The sequence below is a fragment of the Harmonia axyridis genome, chromosome 4, assembly GCF_914767665.1.
Source record: "Harmonia axyridis chromosome 4, icHarAxyr1.1, whole genome shotgun sequence".
Classification (NCBI taxonomy): domain Eukaryota; kingdom Metazoa; phylum Arthropoda; class Insecta; order Coleoptera; family Coccinellidae; genus Harmonia; species Harmonia axyridis.
The window spans coordinates 2,525,331-2,544,694 of NC_059504.1; the positions used below are offsets into that span (position 1 = coordinate 2,525,331).

A 19,364-nucleotide genomic window follows, 5' to 3' on the forward strand; every position below is an offset into this window, starting at 1 on the left:
ATAGGCAACGACAAAAAATATATTGTATTGTTGAATGAAATAGGATGAAGTCGATTTGATCGTTATTTGAGAATCCAATTATATAAATTCATTGAGAGAACATAGACCTTTTATAGTCAAAAGCATAGATTATTCATTATAATTCATAGCCTATATTTTGATTGAATTATTATTTTGTCAGAGTTACTTGTAGGTTACAAAAACAAGAAAAAAATGGTAAAATATGATATATTTATGATTAGAACAATTATAAATTGTTTATTTGCAGTCTAGTAGTGTTATTCTGGCTGGGCTTGGATTGGCTGCTGTAGGATATGGTGCAAGATATGCAATGCGAAGACTCCCAGGAGTCGCAAGTACTTTTAAACAAACTTTAGAAAATCTACCAAAATTCGATGCAGAGTCAATGGCTAGCTCTAAATATTACAAAGGCGGCTTCGATCAAAAAATGAATAGAAGGGAAGCAGCTCTGATTCTTGGTAGGTATACAGAAGGTATAAATATCACAAAGCTAAAGTTTTATTTTCAAGGTGTCACACCTTCTTCTAACAAGATTAAAGTTAAAGAAGCGTTCAAAAAAGTGATGGCTGCTAATCACCCGGATAGAGGTGGATCTCCTTATCTTGCATCAAAGATCAATGAAGCAAAGGATTTCTTAGAAAAACATAGTCGATAATGCAATAGCAATTTATTTACTGTAAAAACAATGTATAATGTAATGTATATAGCTCTAGTTGAAAAATTACTTTGATATCATCTTTGGTTTTGTGTTTTACTGTATTTCAATCTAAGTCTCTGCAATTCATTGTCTGTTATCTTTCCAGGCATCTTGAAAATATTCTAGAATAATAATCAAATTAAAAAACTGAATGGATCAATTGAATCTATTGAATTATATCTTGTGTTTCATATAAATTCAATGCAGTATTACCATCATAAATTGGTGGCAATCCATTACTTCTTTATGATTCCTTATCTCTTTAAAACATTCAATGAGTTCGCTTAATTCTTTGGTACGTAAAATTTCATCTCTATGTAATTTGATTAATGTTAATCCTACTCTGAAGATTATTTTAGAACCTTCATAAAAAATACAATCCCATATTCTCAGAACAGTTTCTGTAGGTAGAACTTCAACAAAAAGACAAATAAACCATTTGGTAGTAACCATAGCCCAAGGCATTCCGATTTTATGTACATGTGCATGAATTTCTGGATCAAATTTCTTGACCAATTCATCTAAAACATCTAAATCTACGAGTAAACCAGACATATTAGTGACTGAATATTTGGGGAGTATGTTTTCAACAAGCTCCTTTAAAAGCCAAAAGGATACTTCCTCATTTTTTGTTGCGAGTAGAAGTAATCCTGTAATATAGTTCAGACCTTGACAATAACCTTAAAAAAATTTGATCCTTAATAAAATCATTATTATGAGTATTGAGTATTTCTTACCAACATCACTATTTTGGTGTGCAAAAGTTGCTAAAACGTCGAACATTTGTTTAATTAGATATTCTTGACTTAAAAAGTTTATATTATCTGGGAAAGTCCTAGGCAGATCAATCTTGATCATTTCTATGAGAGCTGGATTATTAATTTTTTTCTTGAGATCAGTATATGATATGGGATTTGATTCTTTACGAGCTTGTGCTCCAGAGACGTGCATCCACACCTCAGCCCTTAAATCAATTGGAACACCTTTTCTTATGAACCTCTTCAATTTGCCACCCTTTGCATATTTGTTTTTTCCCTTAAGTGTAGCCCATCTCATTCCTCTCCTGACCAAAATACGCATATATTTCTCCATAAATTCCGAATGGAATTGATAGTTAAAATTTTCGGTTCTCTCGAAACCATATTCGTCCACTTTACTGAAAGGAATTCAACCAATGAGATAAAGAAATATTTTGGAAACAACATAAATACCTGTACATGGGTTGGGCCATGTTAAATTATTTGCAGATCTTTATTACGTATATTCATGTCTTTTCGCAATCATTCTTTATCGTCGAGTAAATATGAGTCATTGGTATGAATCTTCAATTGGTTAGTTAACCCATAGTTCAACCTGTAACCTGTAACCTTTTTCTGCCTACCTGAATAATAAAGGAACACAAAAAAGGTATATATTTATGAACCATAGAATGTAAAAATAAATTTCTATGATTTCTGGTTATCTTTATCTCATACACTAGAAATTTTTTATATTGTCGATCTATTTGTACTTTTTATCCTTTATCTGTTTATAAAAAATTGCAAGGGTTAAATATATACTTACCATATAGAACTGCTAGAAGTGCTGTCAACTGAAGCGGGACTTTTGAAAAGATACTGTTTTCATAACTATGATGACATCGAAAAAATGTATTAATTTCGCATATTGGCTTTGCATGTAGATCGCTAGTTTTTTTTACAGCTACATGTACTGGACTTAATATGCTCCAGTTGTATCTGAACTCACTAGGATGAAATGCATTGGCTGGCGGTTATTATTATTCAACCGAGTGTGAACTAGTAACTGTATTCCTAATTGCTACTCACATATCTATGTAATTTGCGGCATTTTTATGATTTTCCATGAAGAGGCATTTATACTTTATGTAACTTTTGGAGGGCTGATCAAAAAACACGCAACTGATGGACGAGTGACATAAAATATAACGAATTTTTGAATACAGTATATGAAATCTTCTCAAACCGTAATTTGTAATAGAAATTTTCAAAAATGAGTAAGGCTTTCGCAAAATATTGATTCTAATAAGAACTGCGTGTTCTTTAAAATTTATACAAATCTAGAACTCTGCTGGAAACTTTAGCATTGGACAGTATGAAAAAAGAATCAGAAATAATAATGAATAATTATTTCCAAAGACGAAAAATGGATTATAGGAATGAACATAGAATGGCACTGCACTTTACGTAAACATTGAAGCAAAGAATTTTATTTGTCTTTTTTGTTCTAAATTAATGACAAATCAATCTTCTCTCATTACAATTTCATCGCAAACTTTTTCAACAGCTGTTGTACCTTCCAAAAGTGTAAATATGTATTTCTATGAACCGATTAAACCGTTCACAAAGCATGAAACTCAGTATCTAACTTATTCCAAGTAATTCGTCAATACACTTCGACTCAATTTTCTGGTGTCTACATCCGAATTAGTTTTCCTGTTCGATGGTATAGATAAAACGTTATTAGTACGCTTTCCTGATTTTTTCCTACATTCCTCCATCTTTTAATTAACCGAAAACGCGTATCTTGACCATCGACTTTCAAATTTCCGAAACTATTTCTGTGTTGTTTGAATTTGCATCTATGAATTTTATCTTTCGGCGTTTGCTGAAAATCTCATATTATAATCTGTTGGAGGCGGTTCTAATACAGAAGAAAGTTAATTGATTTCTTATGAAATCTAGGAGGCTTTTGATTAATTCTCTCATTGTGATCTTTGAAGGGAAAATTGAATTTAATCCAATTCGAATTTTTCTTGAAACAATGAAGACTCTTCTCGAAATTTACACAATATCGATTTCTATATAACTCATTGATCATCCAAAATTGAGATCTCGATTAGATAATTTCAAAAATAAAATTAAATGAAAAAATCAAAAGGGCAGTCAATTAGCTGCAAAATATTTTGAGCGCCCATTCATTCAAGCACTTTGGATAGCACTCAGAGCTGTGTATGAAATATGAGGTTTCTATGAGGTCATTGTTTCATTAGATGATAAGTGATGATGATCCGAAATTTATTCGATATTTTTTAAGGTCTTGAGTGGATTGGGGAGCATTGGCATAGACCTCAGAGTAAAAAACATAGATAGAGGGAGCAAATGTCATTTTCAGCAAGCAAATTTTGTCCCCAACATGAACTATCAAATTTGACATGAAGCGCGCGGAAATGAAAACATATCATTGATACGATATTTCAGTCAATTCGCGAGTTTCTCCACAAAGTACGCACTTCTTATGTCTCCCAAAGTGAATCAACGATTCATATCAACTCAAAATATATTGAAATAAATACCTAAATATATGAGAAATTCAGAAAACAAACTTCAAGCGCGCCAAACGACGTGAAACATCCGATGACACTAGGAGAGCAAAAGTTGCCAAACCTTAGATTTCAGCAGGTGGATACAGAAAATAATAAATATTCTGCTTATTACAAATTTGACATTTAGGAAAAATATCGGATTCCAAATATTCAAATTTGCATATTTATAATCGGGAATCACTCAAATAAATATATTTCATTCAATATAATACACATTCATAACGATATAGTGAAATTGTGGATTTGAAAATATATCACAATCCGACAACGTAATATAACCATGTTGGGGACATGTAAAATTGCGTATACTCCCTCTATCTATGTTTGTTAGTTATTATTTATTACTCTATGGCATAGCCTTATCTTTCAAGGGGCTCCAAAGAAAAAGTCTAAAGGTGCTAAATCACAAGATCTGGGTGGCCAATTGTGACCACCTCTTCGAGAAATAACACGGCCAGGAAACTCTTCTTGCAAAATTTCGATTGTTTGTGAGACACGTAGCGCCGTATTGTTGAAAATAAACGACGTCCACATCAATATCTTCCAATACGCTCTATTAGTGATGATGTCACACACCGCCATTTTTGGTTCTCCTGTCAGTGTACGGAATCCAAACAAATAAATTGTCATTCAAATTAGTACGGTGTCGTTGAAGGAATTGGCTTATTTTCATAAATAAGAGTATTTGAGGAACGATTTCAGTATTAATTGATAGACAGAAGGAACGAGGTTAATACCAGTAAGTTTGAATCCTGTATCATTCCCCAGATTTTGTAAAAAGCCGTGTTTATTAATTGAACTTCAAGTTCGAACTTACTGGCATTAATCTCGTGCCTTATGTCTATCAATTAATAGTAAAATCGTTTCTTAAATAATCTTATTTATCAAAATGAGCCAATTTCTTCAACGACATTGTACTAATTCGAATGACAATTTGTTTGTTTGGATTCCGAACACTGACAGGAGAACTAAAATGGCGGTGTGTGACGTCATCACTAATAGAGCGTATTCTGACCATAAAAAATCATGGATTTTAACTGCGTAGCCGTAATATATCACCCTGTAGAGTGAAACCGAGCGTTTTTCCGATCGAGAAGAAAGCTTTTCCAAGCAACGGATCAATAGGTTCGCATGCTACACAGTGACACGAAAAAGGTGCTCTTACTATTTTTTTTTCAAAAAATGGAAATCAACCGAATGGATTTGCCGGGGATTTCGCAATAAGGGGGGAGAATGGGATCAAATATAAAAGATTTAATTATTCCGTTGATTTTAATCGATGAAAGACGCGCGGAGCAAGAGAAGAGGTGAAAAATCTTATAGATAATAATTAAACGTTCTTGTAACGGTCTTGAAATCAGTGAATGGGTGCATCTAATTTAGTAAAAAGCACATCTCGGCTTGTATTTCAGTGTAGTTGTTTTTCTGACGGCAATTGATAGAGTGTGATCTCGACTGAGATTTAGATTTTTGATATCTTGTGATTGGTGCTGTGGAATTATTCGTTTTTTATTTGAAAACTTCCGATACAGGTAAGATTTGGGGGTGCGATAGTTAAGTTTCTGTGAAATACTCTAAAAATGAGGAACATTTACCTGTCAACAACATTGCAAATTTTATTATATGCTTTTAATCTGAAATTACAAAAAACAACAAATTTTAAAACATACATTTTTCTGGAACACGGTTGACTCTTGGCCAAAATTCGAACGCTAACCAATGTGCCACTGATCTTGAAAGGTATACCTACATGTAATTATAATTATATTCAACATATTTTTTCAACAATTCATAACTCCGAAACAACAGTGCTAGGTAAAAATTTTTATATTCAATATCATCGTAACGAAATATTATTTCAATTTTTTGATTATGTGGTGTTAAGTTTCCGAGAATTTAATTTTTTTCCTTGAATTTTTGCTTTGAAAATAGACGGATTTTTCCTCGAGCTAAAGGAGGATCAATATGGACGGTTTTTTTGTTGATTTTTGAATTCTCCATATTCTGTGAAAACGGCAAACGAAATCTATATTTATTAAGATGAAATAAAAGATTAAGAAAACAAATTTTTTAAAGGGGGCTATTTAAATGACATTTTTCAACTACTTTCCAAACAGAATATGTGCAGTCTGAATTCTATCAAAACATAAATAATCGTTCTTTGGTTGTTATATATCAAGTTTTTTTGGAGTAATTTTTTCTGAGAAAAAAGACATTAAACCAAAACTTTTTGCATGCTATCAGGGAGCCTTGCTGTTTCGACTCATAAGTGACATGGTTTTTTTTCAAAGTTGAATTATTCTGATGAAATCCAGGAGAATGAAAAAAAATTAATTTTAGAATCTATTCAAAATTTGTAATTTTTTTTTTAGAAATGTGCGACGACGACATTGCAGCCTTGGTTGTTGACAATGGCTCCGGTATGTGTAAAGCAGGATTTGCAGGAGATGATGCACCTAGAGCTGTCTTTCCTAGTGTCGTTGGACGCCCTAGATATCAGGTTAGTAAACCAACTAAAAAAAAATCACATACGTATTTCCGCCATTTTTCGGTATTTTTCAGGAAATAATTTTCAAAATACCGATTTGAATTTTCTGAACAAGCTGTTGAAATATTTCTCAGTAAGTACATAAAATCTGGATTTGAAGTGTACATCTTTTCCACCTTCGTTATAAATTGCAGTGATAATATCCGATGAACATACAATCGATCGGGTACGTGTATTATTAGTAGCCTACGTTCTAGAACGTCGAGAACTTTCTGGATCGTAAAGCGCCCCCTCTCTCGTCGATTTCCCGAAAATTCCATTCGGATATATAAACAGGAGGAGAACTCAGACGAGTCAGATAAGTTTGATACAACTTTGCTTAATACTGAGTAAATCGAGTGACAAGCGACTATACAGGGTGAAAATGTCTCTGATACCGTTCCTGCTAGACAGTTACGTTCGTCCTACCCGCCTTTTGGACCAGCAGTTTGGCTTGTGTCTTGATCCCGAAGATCTTTTTGCCCCGGTGGTTGATCCCCGACAAATGCTGGGTCAATTTAGGAGTCCTGTGGGATACATACGTCCTTGGAATTCTTCATTATCTCAAAGAGACGTCGGATCAACTCTGGCTATCGACAAGGACAGTTTCAAAGCCAACTTGGACGTGCAACAGTTCAGACCAGAAGAAATAACTGTCAAATCCAGTGGAAACAACACCATCACCATAGAAGGAAAGCATGAGGAAAAACAGGACGAGCATGGATTCATCTCCAGGCAATTTGTAAGAAAATACGTTCTGCCTAAAGACTGCGATATCGAAAAGGTGGAATCTAGATTGTCTTCGGATGGCGTGCTTACCATAATGGCACCAAGAAACAAACCTGAGGAATCAGAAAACAAGACCATTCCCATAACTCAAACAGGACAACCGGCCAAGATTGAACAGAAGAAAGAAGAGAAGAAGTGAATTTTATTGATTAAATTATATTTTCATTCCTTATTTTGCAATTAAATATTGTATTATGTTTAAAAATTGTATTATGATAAACAAGAGACTAATATTAATTTTGAGACTGATATGTTATTAACTTAATAGAGTTCTGTTTGTAATTTGCTAATAAAATGAATTATGCTTTAATAATTTAGTGGTTTTTATTGTCTTTATACGCATTTATAAATTTAATTATTTCTTGAGAGAGAAGTAATGACGATATAAGTAATATCAAAGAAATAATTTAGATGTTGACGTAATGAAAGAAATTAGGCTCTCATTCTAGACTGAAGAAAATACAACAATATAATAATTGGGACCTAGGTTGTAGGCTTATTTGAAAACGCGCTCTTTTTACTACTGACGCCATCTACCGGAACGCGACGAAAGGTACAGCTTATTCATAGAAAACTGTTCGCAATACATAAAACATACAACTTCTAAGTGAGATTTTTAATGTAGTAAATAAGTCACGAAAATAATAACAGATTGATCGATTTCAAACTGATTTTTGTAGTAAAAATGAATTATTTTCTAGGGCGTCATGGTAGGCATGGGCCAAAAAGACTCATACGTCGGAGACGAGGCTCAAACTAAACGAGGAGTTCTGACAGTAAAATACCCAATAGAACACGGCATCGTAAACAATTGGGACGAAATGGAAAAAATCTGGCACCACACCTTTTACAACGAACTTAGGGTGTCCCCTGAGGAACACCCTATTCTACTCACGGAGGCTCCTCTGAATCCTAAGATCAATAGGGAAAAAATGACGCAGATAATGTTCGAAACTTTTGGTTGTCCTGCGATGTACGTCGCTATACAGGCTGTGCTGTCGCTTTACGCCAGTGGCAGGACAACCGGTATAGTGATGGACTCTGGGGATGGTGTTTCACACACTGTGCCCATCTACGAAGGTAAGATTTTGCAAGTAGATATAAAATAACAATTTGAAAATTTTATGTTGATCGTATCGGTTGTGTCTGCCTTGTACACCTCCACACCTCCTCAGGTCAGTCAAACTCCTCTCATAAATTAAATATAGGGTGTTTTTTTTCGAGGTATATAACTTTAAGTTGGCATTACTGTTCAAGATGGCGACCGATTTAACAGCTGTCAAGTGATTTATTCTCAGTTTGGTTTGGCAATTCATCATGAATAGACTCACGCCTGAACAACGCTTGCAAATAGTGCAATTTTATTTCGAAACTAATGGTTCTGTGCGGAATACGTATCGCGCATTACGTCCATTTTATTTTGTTTAGCGATGAAGCGCACTTCTGGTTGAATGGCTACGTCAACAAACAAAACTTTCATTTTGAGTGAAGCTAATCCTCAAGTGTATGTCGAAACACCATTACATCCAGAAAAACTGACTGTTTGGTGCGCTTTATGGGCTGGTGGAATCATTGGTCCGTACTTCTTCAAAAACGATGATGGCCAGAACGTTACAGTCAATGGTGATCGGTATAGAGCCATGATTACTAACTTTTTCATTCCTGAATTGAACAACCATGATGTTCAGGAGCTGTGGTTCCAACAAGACGGCGCAACATGTCACACAGCTCGTGCCACAATCGATTTATTGGAACACACGTTTGGTGACGGCCTAATTCCACGTTTTGGACCTGTGAATTGGCCTCCAAGATCTTGTGATTTAACACCGCTAGACTACTTTCTGTGGGGCTATTTGAAGTCATCGATCTATGCGGATAAGCCACAAACCCTTGACCATTTGGAAGACAACATTCGCCGTGTTATTGCCGATCTACGGCCATAAATGTTGGAAAAAGTCATCGAAAATTGGACGTCCAGATTGGACTACATCCGAGCCAGCCGTGGCGGTCATATGCCAGAAATCATATTTAAAATGTAATGCCACAAGATTATCTTACGGATAAATAAAATTCATGTCAATCGAATAATCCATCGTTGTTTTATTGCAATTTAAAGTTCTATAGCTCTAAAAAACACCCTTTATTTAAGTTCTTTGTTTAAGTTCTATAAAAAATTGTTTTTCATTTGTAGCTTTTACATAATCATTCAGAATGAATTAAATTTTAGTGTGAATAAGTTTTTTATAACTAAGAGTCTTCAATTATAATTTTTTCTCTTCTAACGATTTCCAAGTTATAGCCTTGGCGATCTATGAAAATGTACAAAAGTAGCATAAATAAAGCAATTAGAAAAAATCCAAAGTAACCATTGGAATACTGAATTACTTTTGAAAATAAAATTAGGCTTCATCGTTTTTCTCAAAAAGCACAATTCTTCAGATATTCAATGTTTAATGATATGAAATCGGTGAAAAATTCGACAAATTACAACATAATTATGGATCCACCCCTGACCAAGAATGCTTTGAGCCCAGCTAAAACAATGTTGCCACGTTTTTTTCATAACAAAGTCATAGATAATTTACTTTCTTACGAGGGACATGCAATATAAGATTTTTCTACTACTTCTACAGGATTTATTATTCTAAATTGGAACTTGATCACAAAATGTTAGATTTGTATAGATTTTATATAAAACAATAAAACCTCGTTTCATATGCATGTTTACTTTATATGACAAAATTCTGAGTTTAGCCTCTGCTCACAAAGAGAATGAAACACTACATTATATGTGATATGAATTGATTGTCATTATTTGATTCATTTATTAGAAACTTCATTTTAGAATAATTTCACTTACTGTTCAATGACAATTAATGTATTCATCATTATTTTACTTTGAGGCAAATGAGAGTATAGAGATAGATGCTGGCTTGCTGGATATAATGTGAACACAGTCGTTTGAGCAAATTCACTTACCAGTACTTTTATATTAATATGCAAAATCTACTCATTATTCGCGGATCTGGCAACGTTCATCCAAATAAATAATATAATTCATAGAACTTCTATGTTCACAATTATTGGATTCTATGTTATCTCGATGGTCTTGACATCGAAAAGACAGGAGTGCATTTAGCCCATTGTGAAACCATTAAATACTTAACCTTTTACCTGAGGTAAATCCTGAAAAATGTTGAATGAAAAAAGTTTTAATTATGAGAGGAGTATAAAGTTGAATAAAATCTACACTTTTAAGACTCAGCCTGTATAAACTGTATTTTATGAGCATGTTTCCTTCTTGTTCCCAGGATTCCTACCTAACATTCTAAGTACTCAATTTTATTCTAGGTTACGCCGTACCCCACGCCATCCTCAGAATGGACCTAGCAGGCAGAGACCTCACCGACTACCTGATGAAAATCCTCACCGAAAGAGGCTACAGCTTCACCACCACTGCTGAGAGAGAGATAATCAGGGACCTGAAGGAAAAGATCTGTTTCGTAGCCCTCGACTTCGACAAAGACCTGGAGAAGTCAGCCAACGGCAGCTTCTTCGACAAGGCCTACGAACTCCCGGACGGCCAGATTATAACCTTGGGAAGCGAAAGGTTCAGGTGCCCTGAGGCGATGTTCCAGCCCTCCTTCTTAGGCATGGAAACCCCAGGTATCCACGAGACCACCTACAACTCCATCATGAAGGGGGACATGGACATCAGGAAGGACTTGTACGCCAACATCGTTTTGTCAGGCGGTAGCACCATGTTTCCAGGCATAGCCGACCGTATCCAGAAGGAGATAGCAGCTTTGGCACCGGCCTCCATGAAAATCAAGATTATAGCTCCTCCAGAGAGGAAGTACTCGGTATGGATTGGTGGTAGCATTTTGGCTAGCTTGACCACCTTCCAGCAGATGTGGATATCGAAGCAGGAATATGAGGAGTCCGGCCCTGTAATTGTGCATAGAAAATGCTTTTGATTCTTTTTTGGATTATCGTCTCTGTTATTTATTGTCTTGATATTGATTGTCTAGGATTTAAATATATTGTTTTCTATTTTTTTAGACGAGTTTTATTTGTTTGATGTGGTTTAGAATTGGTTGATCGAAATTTCAAATAAATACTAAAGGATGTTTTTTTTCGAGGTATATAACTTTAAGTTGGCATTACTGTTCAAGATGGCGACCGATTTAACAGCTGTCAAGTGATTTATTCTCAGTTTGGTCTGGCAATTCATCATGTACAGACTCACGCCTTAACAACGCTTGCAAATAGTGCAATTTTATTTCGAAAATAATGGTTCTATGCAGAATACGTATCGCGCACTTCGTTCATTTTATTTTGTTTAGCGATGAAGCGCACTTCTGGTTGAATGGCTACGTCAACAAACAAAACTGCCGCATTTGGAGTGAAGCTAATCCTCAAGTGTATGTCGAAACACAATTACATCCAGAAAAACTGACTGTTTGGTGCCCTTTATGGGCTGGTGGAATCATTGGTCCGTACTTCTTCAAAAACGATGATGGCCAGAACGTTACAGTCAATGGTGATCGGTATAGAGCCATGATTACTAACTTTTTCATTCCTGAATTGAACAACCATGAAGTCTAGGAGTTGTGGTTTCAACAAGACGGCGCAACATGTCACACAGCTCGTGCCACAATCGATTTATTGAAAGACACGTTTGGTGACCGCCTAATTTCACGTTTTGGACCTGTGAATTGGCCTCCAAGATCTTGTGATTTAACACCGCTAGACTACTTTCTGTGGGGCTAAGTAAAGTCATTGGTCTATGCGGATAAGCCACAAACCCTTGACCATTTGGAAGACAACATTCGCCGTGTTATTGCCGATATACGGCCACAAATGTTGAAAAAAGTAATCGAAAATTGGACGTCCAGATTGGACTACATCCGAGCCAGCCGTGGCGGTCATATGCCAGAAATCATATTTAAAATATAATGCCACAAGATTATCTTGCGAATAAATAAAATTCATGTCAATCGAATAATCCATCGTTGTTTTATTGCAATCTAAAGTTCTATAGCTCTAAAAAAATCCCCTTTACAACATACAGTAGAATTGGGTAAAAAAAAATCACAAAGTTAACTAAGCATCATTTATTTGATTAGCAATAACAAAACAAATCTTCAGCGGAGTATATATCAGTCTCAAATTTAACATTAGTCTCTTATTTAACATAATACAATAATTGTAAAATAAAGGAATACAAATTGAATTAAAACAATTGAATTCACTTCTCCTCTTTTTCTTCATCTTCTTTCTTCTGTTCAATCTTGGCCGGTTGTCCTGTTTGAGTTATGGGAATGGTCTTGTTTTCCAATTCCTCAGGTTTGTTTCTTGGTGCGATTATGGTAAGCACGCCATCCGAAGACAATCTCGATTCCACCTTTTCGATATCGCAGTCTTTAGGAAGGACGTATTTTCTTACAAATTGCCTGGAGATGAATCCATGCTCGTCCTGTTTTTCTTCATGCTTGCCTTCTATGGTGATGGTGTTGTTTCCACTGGATTTGACAGTTATCTCTTCTGGTCTGAACTGTTGCACGTCCAAGTTGGCTTTGAAACTGTCCTTGTCGATAGCCAGAGTTGATCCGACGTCTCTTTGAGATAATGCGGATTTCCAAGGACGAATGTATCCCACAGGACCCCTGAATTGACCCAGCATTTGTCGGGGATCAACCACCGGTGCAAAAAGGTCTTCGGGATCAAGACACAAGCCAAACTGTTGGTCCAAAAGGCGGGTAGGACGAACGTAACTGTCTAGCAGGAACGGTAAAAGAGACATTTTCACTGTGTATAGTCGCTTGTCACTCGATTTACTCAGTATTAAGCAAAGTTGTATCAAACTTATCTGACTCGTCTGTGTTCTCCTCCTGTTTATATATCCGAATGGAATTTTCGGGAAATCGACGAGAGAGGGGGCGCTTTACGATCCAGAAAGTTCCCGACGTTCTAGAACGCAGGCTACTAATAATACACGTACACTATTGATCGTGAGTTCATCGGATGTTAACTCACTCTGCATATGATGCCATGGAAAACAATTTTTTTTTGGATTTTTGGATTCTACTCAATACGAAATAGTATTAACGTAAATAACCCATCAAAAAAGTAAAATTAAGAAAAATTTAATAGTCATTAAATTGATTCTTCTGAATTAAGTCTTTAACTATCCTTTCTTTAATGGCTTAGGAACTTTTAACATTTGTATTATAGGATGGTAAGTTAGGGCTTTTTCAAGCATTATAATTCCACTTTTATTACTTATTCAAAATCTGCATAAGTAACTACAACATGGAATTGGGACCGTTCACAACACAATACGCTCTATTAGTGTGACGTCACACACCGCCATTTTTGGTTCTACTGTCAGTGTTCGGAATCCAAACAAACAAATTGTCATTCAAATTAGTACGTTGTCGTTGAAGAAATTGGCTTATTTTCATATATAAGAGTATTTGAGGAACGATTTCAGTATTAATTGATAGACAGAAGGAACGAGGTTAATACCAGTAAGTTTGAATGCTGTATCATTCCCCAATTTTGTATAAAGCCGTGTTTATTACTTGAACTTCAAGTTCGAACTTACTGGAATTAATCTCGTGCCTTCTGTCTATCAATTAATATAGTAAAATCGTTCCTTAAATAATCTTATTTATCAAAATAAGCCAATTTCTTCATTGACAACGTACTAATATGAATGATAATTTGTTTGTTTGGATTCCGAACACTGACAGGAGAACTTAAATGGCGGTGTGTGACGTCATCACTAATAGAGCGTATAGCGGTTCAAATTCGCTAATAACCTCTTTTCTAACCTAACAAATTCATTCATAGATTCATAAAGAAGCATAGAATATAATATAGAGTGTGTAGGCAACCGAAGATACACAACCTTGTATATGCTGCAGTCTAAATATTTATGAAATTTAAGAGATGAAGTGATAAAATAAAAAACAAATAACGGAAGTACCTGCAAGAATTCGATTTTATGTGATAAAATTAAGTGTATAATTATGGGAAACAATGAAGGCATTATCCTCAGTCGTAAAATGCATTATATGCTTGATTAACATCATCGGAAAATAAAATAATTGATAAAAACTCAAAAGTTGGAGGATTATATTCAATTTTTAGCCATGCATTCCGAAGGTGACAATATCCGCGGAACTATGTCGTCGAAAAGTCCAGACAGACAGAAGAGAGGAAGAGTCAAAACATACACGACCAGCGCAATATAATTTTATCGATCCAAATTCAAGGTCAAGTTGCAACAAATGAATTAGCAACAGATATCGTATTTTCCCCTTGCTAAAAATAGATGGGTTCTTGAAAAAATAATCGCTTTTTCGATATTATTATCAAGTAAATGAAATAAAAGGAAATTGATATCGGAAAACATTAATTTGATTCATACGAAATTTCTCTTTCATGATTTAATTGATTTTTCAATGGGTTTTTCACTAAATTCAAAATTGGTTTATATTATTATCAATATTGCGACCAATAACATTTGTTAAGATAGGCAGGTATCCTGTATTGGATTTGATTCATTCGATTTATATGGGATTAAAAAATTATTCTCTCACTATTGGTACCACAAAAAAAATATACACACGTCAGATGTTTTAGTGAATGAAATATATTTTACATCGAAATTTTACTACTCAATATTCAGGAGTTGAATGACCTACGTATTTCGAATCTGCAATAACGTACCCTCTGTTGCTATGCCGACAGACTTTAGCAATAAAAAATGCAGTTACGTTCAGGATCACGTCACATAATGTAACTTACTTCTTTTACCTTGTTGTCGGCTCTATCTGACTTCTTTAAATATCAAACTTGAAAGGTTTTTGCTTTAAAATAGCTACTTATTTGATTTTCTTTTTTTCAATACCATTTTTTTCTTTCAACTGCACACTACTAAGGATTGTTTTTAACTAAATTCACAATAAAATACAGTTTGTGGTAGGTTTATATAATTTTTTCATCTCGATTTATTTCGAAGAACAACATTCGTTAATACTACTTCCAAATTGAACAATTGAAGTGAAATTAACACTTAAATATATCAATTCAGTCCCAAATAAACCTCTAACAACCAAACAAAACAGTTTCACATCACAGAGCAACATGAAATAAACATTCAAAGTTAATTAACATTCTATGACATCAATAAATTCTATGACTTCAATAATTGTCTTCCTTAATTTTCTCCAGCAACTCCTTAACTTCATCTCTAATGTTTTGTTCAGTTTGAACGAGAGGAACTTCGATTTTTTCCTCTGTTAGTTTGGGATCTAGTCTTGGAATGGTGATGACGATAATCCTATCAGCTGACATTTTGCACTTCACTTTCTGGCAATCGTAAAATGGTGGTACCAGATATTTCCTCTTGAAATAGCGATCTACCAGTCCACCATGCTCCTCCTTTTTCACCTGATTCCCCTCGACGGCCACCATATGTACTCCTTCGATGGTGACCTTAAGTTCTTCAGGCTTGAACTGGAAAACATCCAGCATGGCCTTATACTTGTGTTTGTCCATAAAAACTGTAGAGCCGGCATCATGTTGGGTTGGGTCTTTCCAAGGCCTGATGTAACCGTGAGGAAGCTCTATGAGCTCTGTAGGACTTTCGAGCTCGTTAAGATGGATGTTTCTCAGGAGCTGTTCAGGATCATAGCAAATGCCGAATTGGGAATCTGGGATGTGGCAGGGTCTGCTTTTCTCGGCGCTTTTCGGCATTTTTCAAATGATTGGAATAATTGGATGTTGAAAAACAGTGAGAATTCGAGAGATGTTCGAACGTAAACAGATCGAAGATGGGATGATGGCGGGGTTGCCGGTTCTGTGGCGATTTCCTCTGTTCTAACCGCAGATAACTACTTGGGCTGTAGTTCTGAGCCAAGGAGATATTTTGTGGATTATAGATCGAAAAAAGTTAGCAGCATCTAATTCTAATAGGAATTATATGATGTAAAATGGTTATAATGGCAACAATTTGTATTGATTTTTGACATTTCTTATGTCATATTTGTTCAGTAGGTACTGAACACAAAATCCTATAAAACATTCATAAACTTTCCCTTGAGGTATCTTCGAAAATAATAAACAATTGTATTGAGATCTGGACACCTTGGAGGCCATGCAAAGGGACCCATTTATTTTACGCCACTTATTTTAATTTGATCTTGGATTTTTGTTTTAGAAAATAAACCAACTTGAATAATGAGCTCAAACGAAATTACAAAAAAATGGGTGTTCTAATTTTCGAGTACCTAACTGAATAATATCAATTTTTCCTCTTAAATTGATCACCCATTCAAAGAGTAAAATTGGAAGTAGATACATTTTCAACAAAATATTGACAGTTTTTCAATCCATCGAAATATTCCATGAGATAATAAAAATGGAAAATTTTTGACTGCAATATTCAGAGCATTTGAAATCAAAACAAACTACATTGCCAAAAATATCTTCTGCCAAGCATTTTCAAAATGTTGTTGTTTTGATAACTCATCATTCTATTTTGAAATTTAATGGTACTTTTCTGCGAACCTTTAACACCTATATATCAAAATAAATACAACTTCAAAACAAAAATATTTTCTATTGTTATCGGAAAATGATCAAATAATTCTTTTGATACACAGTTCTTGAGCAACCGACAACAGTGTAAAGGGCTTGGTTTCCACGGGAAAGATCGCGAAACTTCTAGAGGGTATGATTGTATTCGGGAAATTTCTCGAAATCGCCCGACGTCCGAATAGTTCATAGGATATTATCCATACCGACAAAAAAATTGTTGACATCATTTTTATGAAAGTTGATGCGGAGTTAATGTATTATGAAAAAATAACTCATGAAAATGTTGAGAAATACCATAAGTTATGGTCTAAACTCTAAACTTCATGTAACCAAGACCTCCATAATTTTTTAGTAGTAATTGGCACAAATAAAATGATGAATGAACCTTTAAGATATATATCTTAAATTAAGTTATACATTTACCTAAATGAAGAGATGAGTTTACTATGAACAGTAAAGAAAACCTAATTTATTTTTGTGTCGACCCCATTGATTTTGAGTTATTATTCTTTTTCTTCTTTATGTGCCGTCTCCTTTAAGAAGGTTGGCTATCATCATGGCGATTTTTATCTATGAGTTATTATTATTATTATGCAAAAGAAAGAGCAGTGGACTATTCCTATAGTTCAAATAGTATCTAGAATTTTCCCGGAAAAGAATAGATTATATTCGTTTTGGGGTAAAATGAAAACCATGTCTATTTTTCAATGGAATTATTGGAGTTTCATATAATTAAAGTATCTACCAAAGTGAGGATATAATACTTTCGCTATCATAAGTATTTTCCAAAGTCTGTCCGTCTTTTTGGAAGTTGAAAATTAGTTATTTTGGTGGTTATAGTAACCATTTCATTGTACCTTTAGAAGAAACAGACATTGAAGTTCTGTATTTTTTTTTACTCCTCTAGCGTCACTGAGGAATAATATCCGATGAACCACTGCTATCAATGCTCGAATTTAATTGGCGGTCGCATCGTAAATTCGCGATTATTCTAGAACGCGCAAGCGTAGAGTGCTGGAAAATTCTATGGCTATATTTAAACGCCGAACTACCTCAACAAGTTCAGTATTGAGGAAAGTTCTCTCATAGCAACAAACGTCTACTAACTACAGTTTAAAAGCTATACCTTTGCTGGTCAAAGTATTCAAGAGTGAAAAGTAAATTTGTGAAATATGTCTCTTCTACCGTACATTTTGGATGCCTACACTAGGCCCTCCCGTCTTCTGGACCAACATTTTGGCCTGTCTTTGGACTCCGACGATCTTCTGAGCCCCATCACCGATCCCAGCATTCTCGCAACATGTCTGAGGTCCCATCCAACCATGGGTTACATCCGTCCCTGGAGAACATCAGTGTCTCAAAGAGACGTTGGATCCACCATCTCCATGGATAAGGAGAGGTTCCAAGCCAATTTGGATGTTCAACAGTTCAAACCGGAGGAAATCACCGTTAAAGCCACTGGAAACAACGTCATTACCATCGAGGGAAAACATGAAGAGAAACAGGATGATCATGGTTATATTTCCAGGCAGTTTGTTAGGAAATACGTAATTCCTAAAGAATGCGATTACGAGAAGATCGAGTCGAAATTGTCTTCTGATGGTGTTCTTACCATCACGGCCCCAAGAATCAACGTGGATAAGAGTATTGATCATAAAACCATCCCGATAATCAAGACCGGCCATCCTGCTAAGGTTGAACAGAAAAAGGTCGAAGAGAAGAAGCCTGAAAATGCAGAGAAGTAAATTTAATATGTCTAAAATATTTCCTATGAATATTTTTTTGTATTTTGTACGTTAAGTTGTTTAAGTATTGTTCTGAGTTGTACTAGTTTACTTATCTCTGTAAGACTGTTTTTTATTGCATTCCTTTTTTTATTAATAAATAAATGAGTTTCTAGTTCACAGTTGAAGTATTATTGAACATGCCCTTAAACTGATAAAAACATATGTAAGACCAGATATATAATTAGTTCTTCATCAATATGGAGACTAAACTAATTTTTTGATTCATTTGAAGCATGAATAAAATTCAATTTACAACAAATAAAACTTTACCTATAAAAATATACCACTTAGAAGAACATGGAAGTATCCATAAGAAGTTTGAATTGAAGAAAAAGAATAAATTTTCCTTGTTGAATATTGATTTTTTTAATCTTTGTGCCAAGCTCTTTAATACTCTTTTCAATATGTCCTTTTTTATACATACACTTATTTAAGACCTTATCTTTCTTCTGCCAAAAAAGGCCTGTTAAAAAAAGTTATCAATTTTTTTGGTGTTGGAAAAATTGTCCTCTATATTAACGCGGAGTTTGAGCATCATCTCCATATTTTGTCACTTACATAAAGAATCTGTTGAAATTCTGCATTGTA

The 19,364-nt window shown here is 34.7% G+C and overlaps 7 protein-coding genes across 8 annotated transcripts; 4 read left to right on the forward strand and 3 right to left on the reverse strand.

Moving 5' to 3' along the window:
* The first annotated feature begins 26 nt into the window (after nt 1-26).
* Nucleotides 27-758, forward strand: LOC123679223 (mitochondrial import inner membrane translocase subunit TIM14). The gene is made up of 3 exons (XM_045616683.1): nt 27-216; nt 269-479; nt 531-758. The coding sequence occupies exons 1-3, from the start codon at nt 214-216 to the stop codon at nt 674-676; spliced, it is 360 nt and encodes a 119-aa protein (XP_045472639.1). The 5' UTR covers nt 27-213; the 3' UTR covers nt 677-758.
* Nucleotides 673-2,099, reverse strand: LOC123679221 (growth hormone-regulated TBC protein 1-A). Its single transcript, XM_045616681.1, has 4 exons — nt 1,930-2,099; nt 1,456-1,874; nt 932-1,398; nt 673-840 (listed from the first exon to the last, which is right to left on the reverse strand). The coding sequence occupies exons 1-4, from the start codon at nt 1,947-1,949 to the stop codon at nt 754-756; spliced, it is 993 nt and encodes a 330-aa protein (XP_045472637.1). The 5' UTR covers nt 1,950-2,099; the 3' UTR covers nt 673-753.
* On the forward strand, nt 2,005-11,435 carry LOC123679220 (actin-3-like). 2 transcript variants are annotated; one of them, XM_045616680.1, is made up of 4 exons: nt 2,005-2,125; nt 6,434-6,561; nt 8,079-8,457; nt 10,729-11,435. In XM_045616680.1, the coding sequence occupies exons 2-4, from the start codon at nt 6,436-6,438 to the stop codon at nt 11,352-11,354; spliced, it is 1,131 nt and encodes a 376-aa protein (XP_045472636.1). In that variant the 5' UTR covers nt 2,005-2,125; nt 6,434-6,435; the 3' UTR covers nt 11,355-11,435. The 2 variants fall into 2 exon arrangements, with proteins under 2 accessions (XP_045472636.1, XP_045472635.1); XM_045616679.1 differs by lacking the exon at nt 2,005-2,125 and adding an exon at nt 5,165-5,593.
* LOC123679222 (protein lethal(2)essential for life-like) lies at nt 6,837-7,531 on the forward strand. Its single transcript, XM_045616682.1, has one exon. The coding sequence runs from the start codon at nt 6,974-6,976 to the stop codon at nt 7,514-7,516; it is 543 nt and encodes a 180-aa protein (XP_045472638.1). The 5' UTR covers nt 6,837-6,973; the 3' UTR covers nt 7,517-7,531.
* A 1,044-nt stretch (nt 11,436-12,479) lies between the features above and the next one.
* LOC123678352 (protein lethal(2)essential for life-like) lies at nt 12,480-13,331 on the reverse strand. Its single transcript, XM_045615340.1, has one exon. It carries the CDS (start codon nt 13,181-13,183, stop codon nt 12,629-12,631), a length of 555 nt encoding a protein of 184 aa, XP_045471296.1. The 5' UTR covers nt 13,184-13,331; the 3' UTR covers nt 12,480-12,628.
* A 2,016-nt stretch (nt 13,332-15,347) lies between these two features.
* Nucleotides 15,348-16,291, reverse strand: LOC123677645 (heat shock protein 23-like). Its single transcript, XM_045614297.1, has one exon. It carries the CDS (start codon nt 16,144-16,146, stop codon nt 15,592-15,594), a length of 555 nt encoding a protein of 184 aa, XP_045470253.1. The 5' UTR covers nt 16,147-16,291; the 3' UTR covers nt 15,348-15,591.
* A 1,687-nt stretch (nt 16,292-17,978) lies between these two features.
* On the forward strand, nt 17,979-18,893 carry LOC123678119 (protein lethal(2)essential for life-like). The gene has a single exon (XM_045614931.1). The coding sequence runs from the start codon at nt 18,162-18,164 to the stop codon at nt 18,732-18,734; it is 573 nt and encodes a 190-aa protein (XP_045470887.1). The 5' UTR covers nt 17,979-18,161; the 3' UTR covers nt 18,735-18,893.
* Nucleotides 18,894-19,364: the final 471 nt, after the last annotated feature.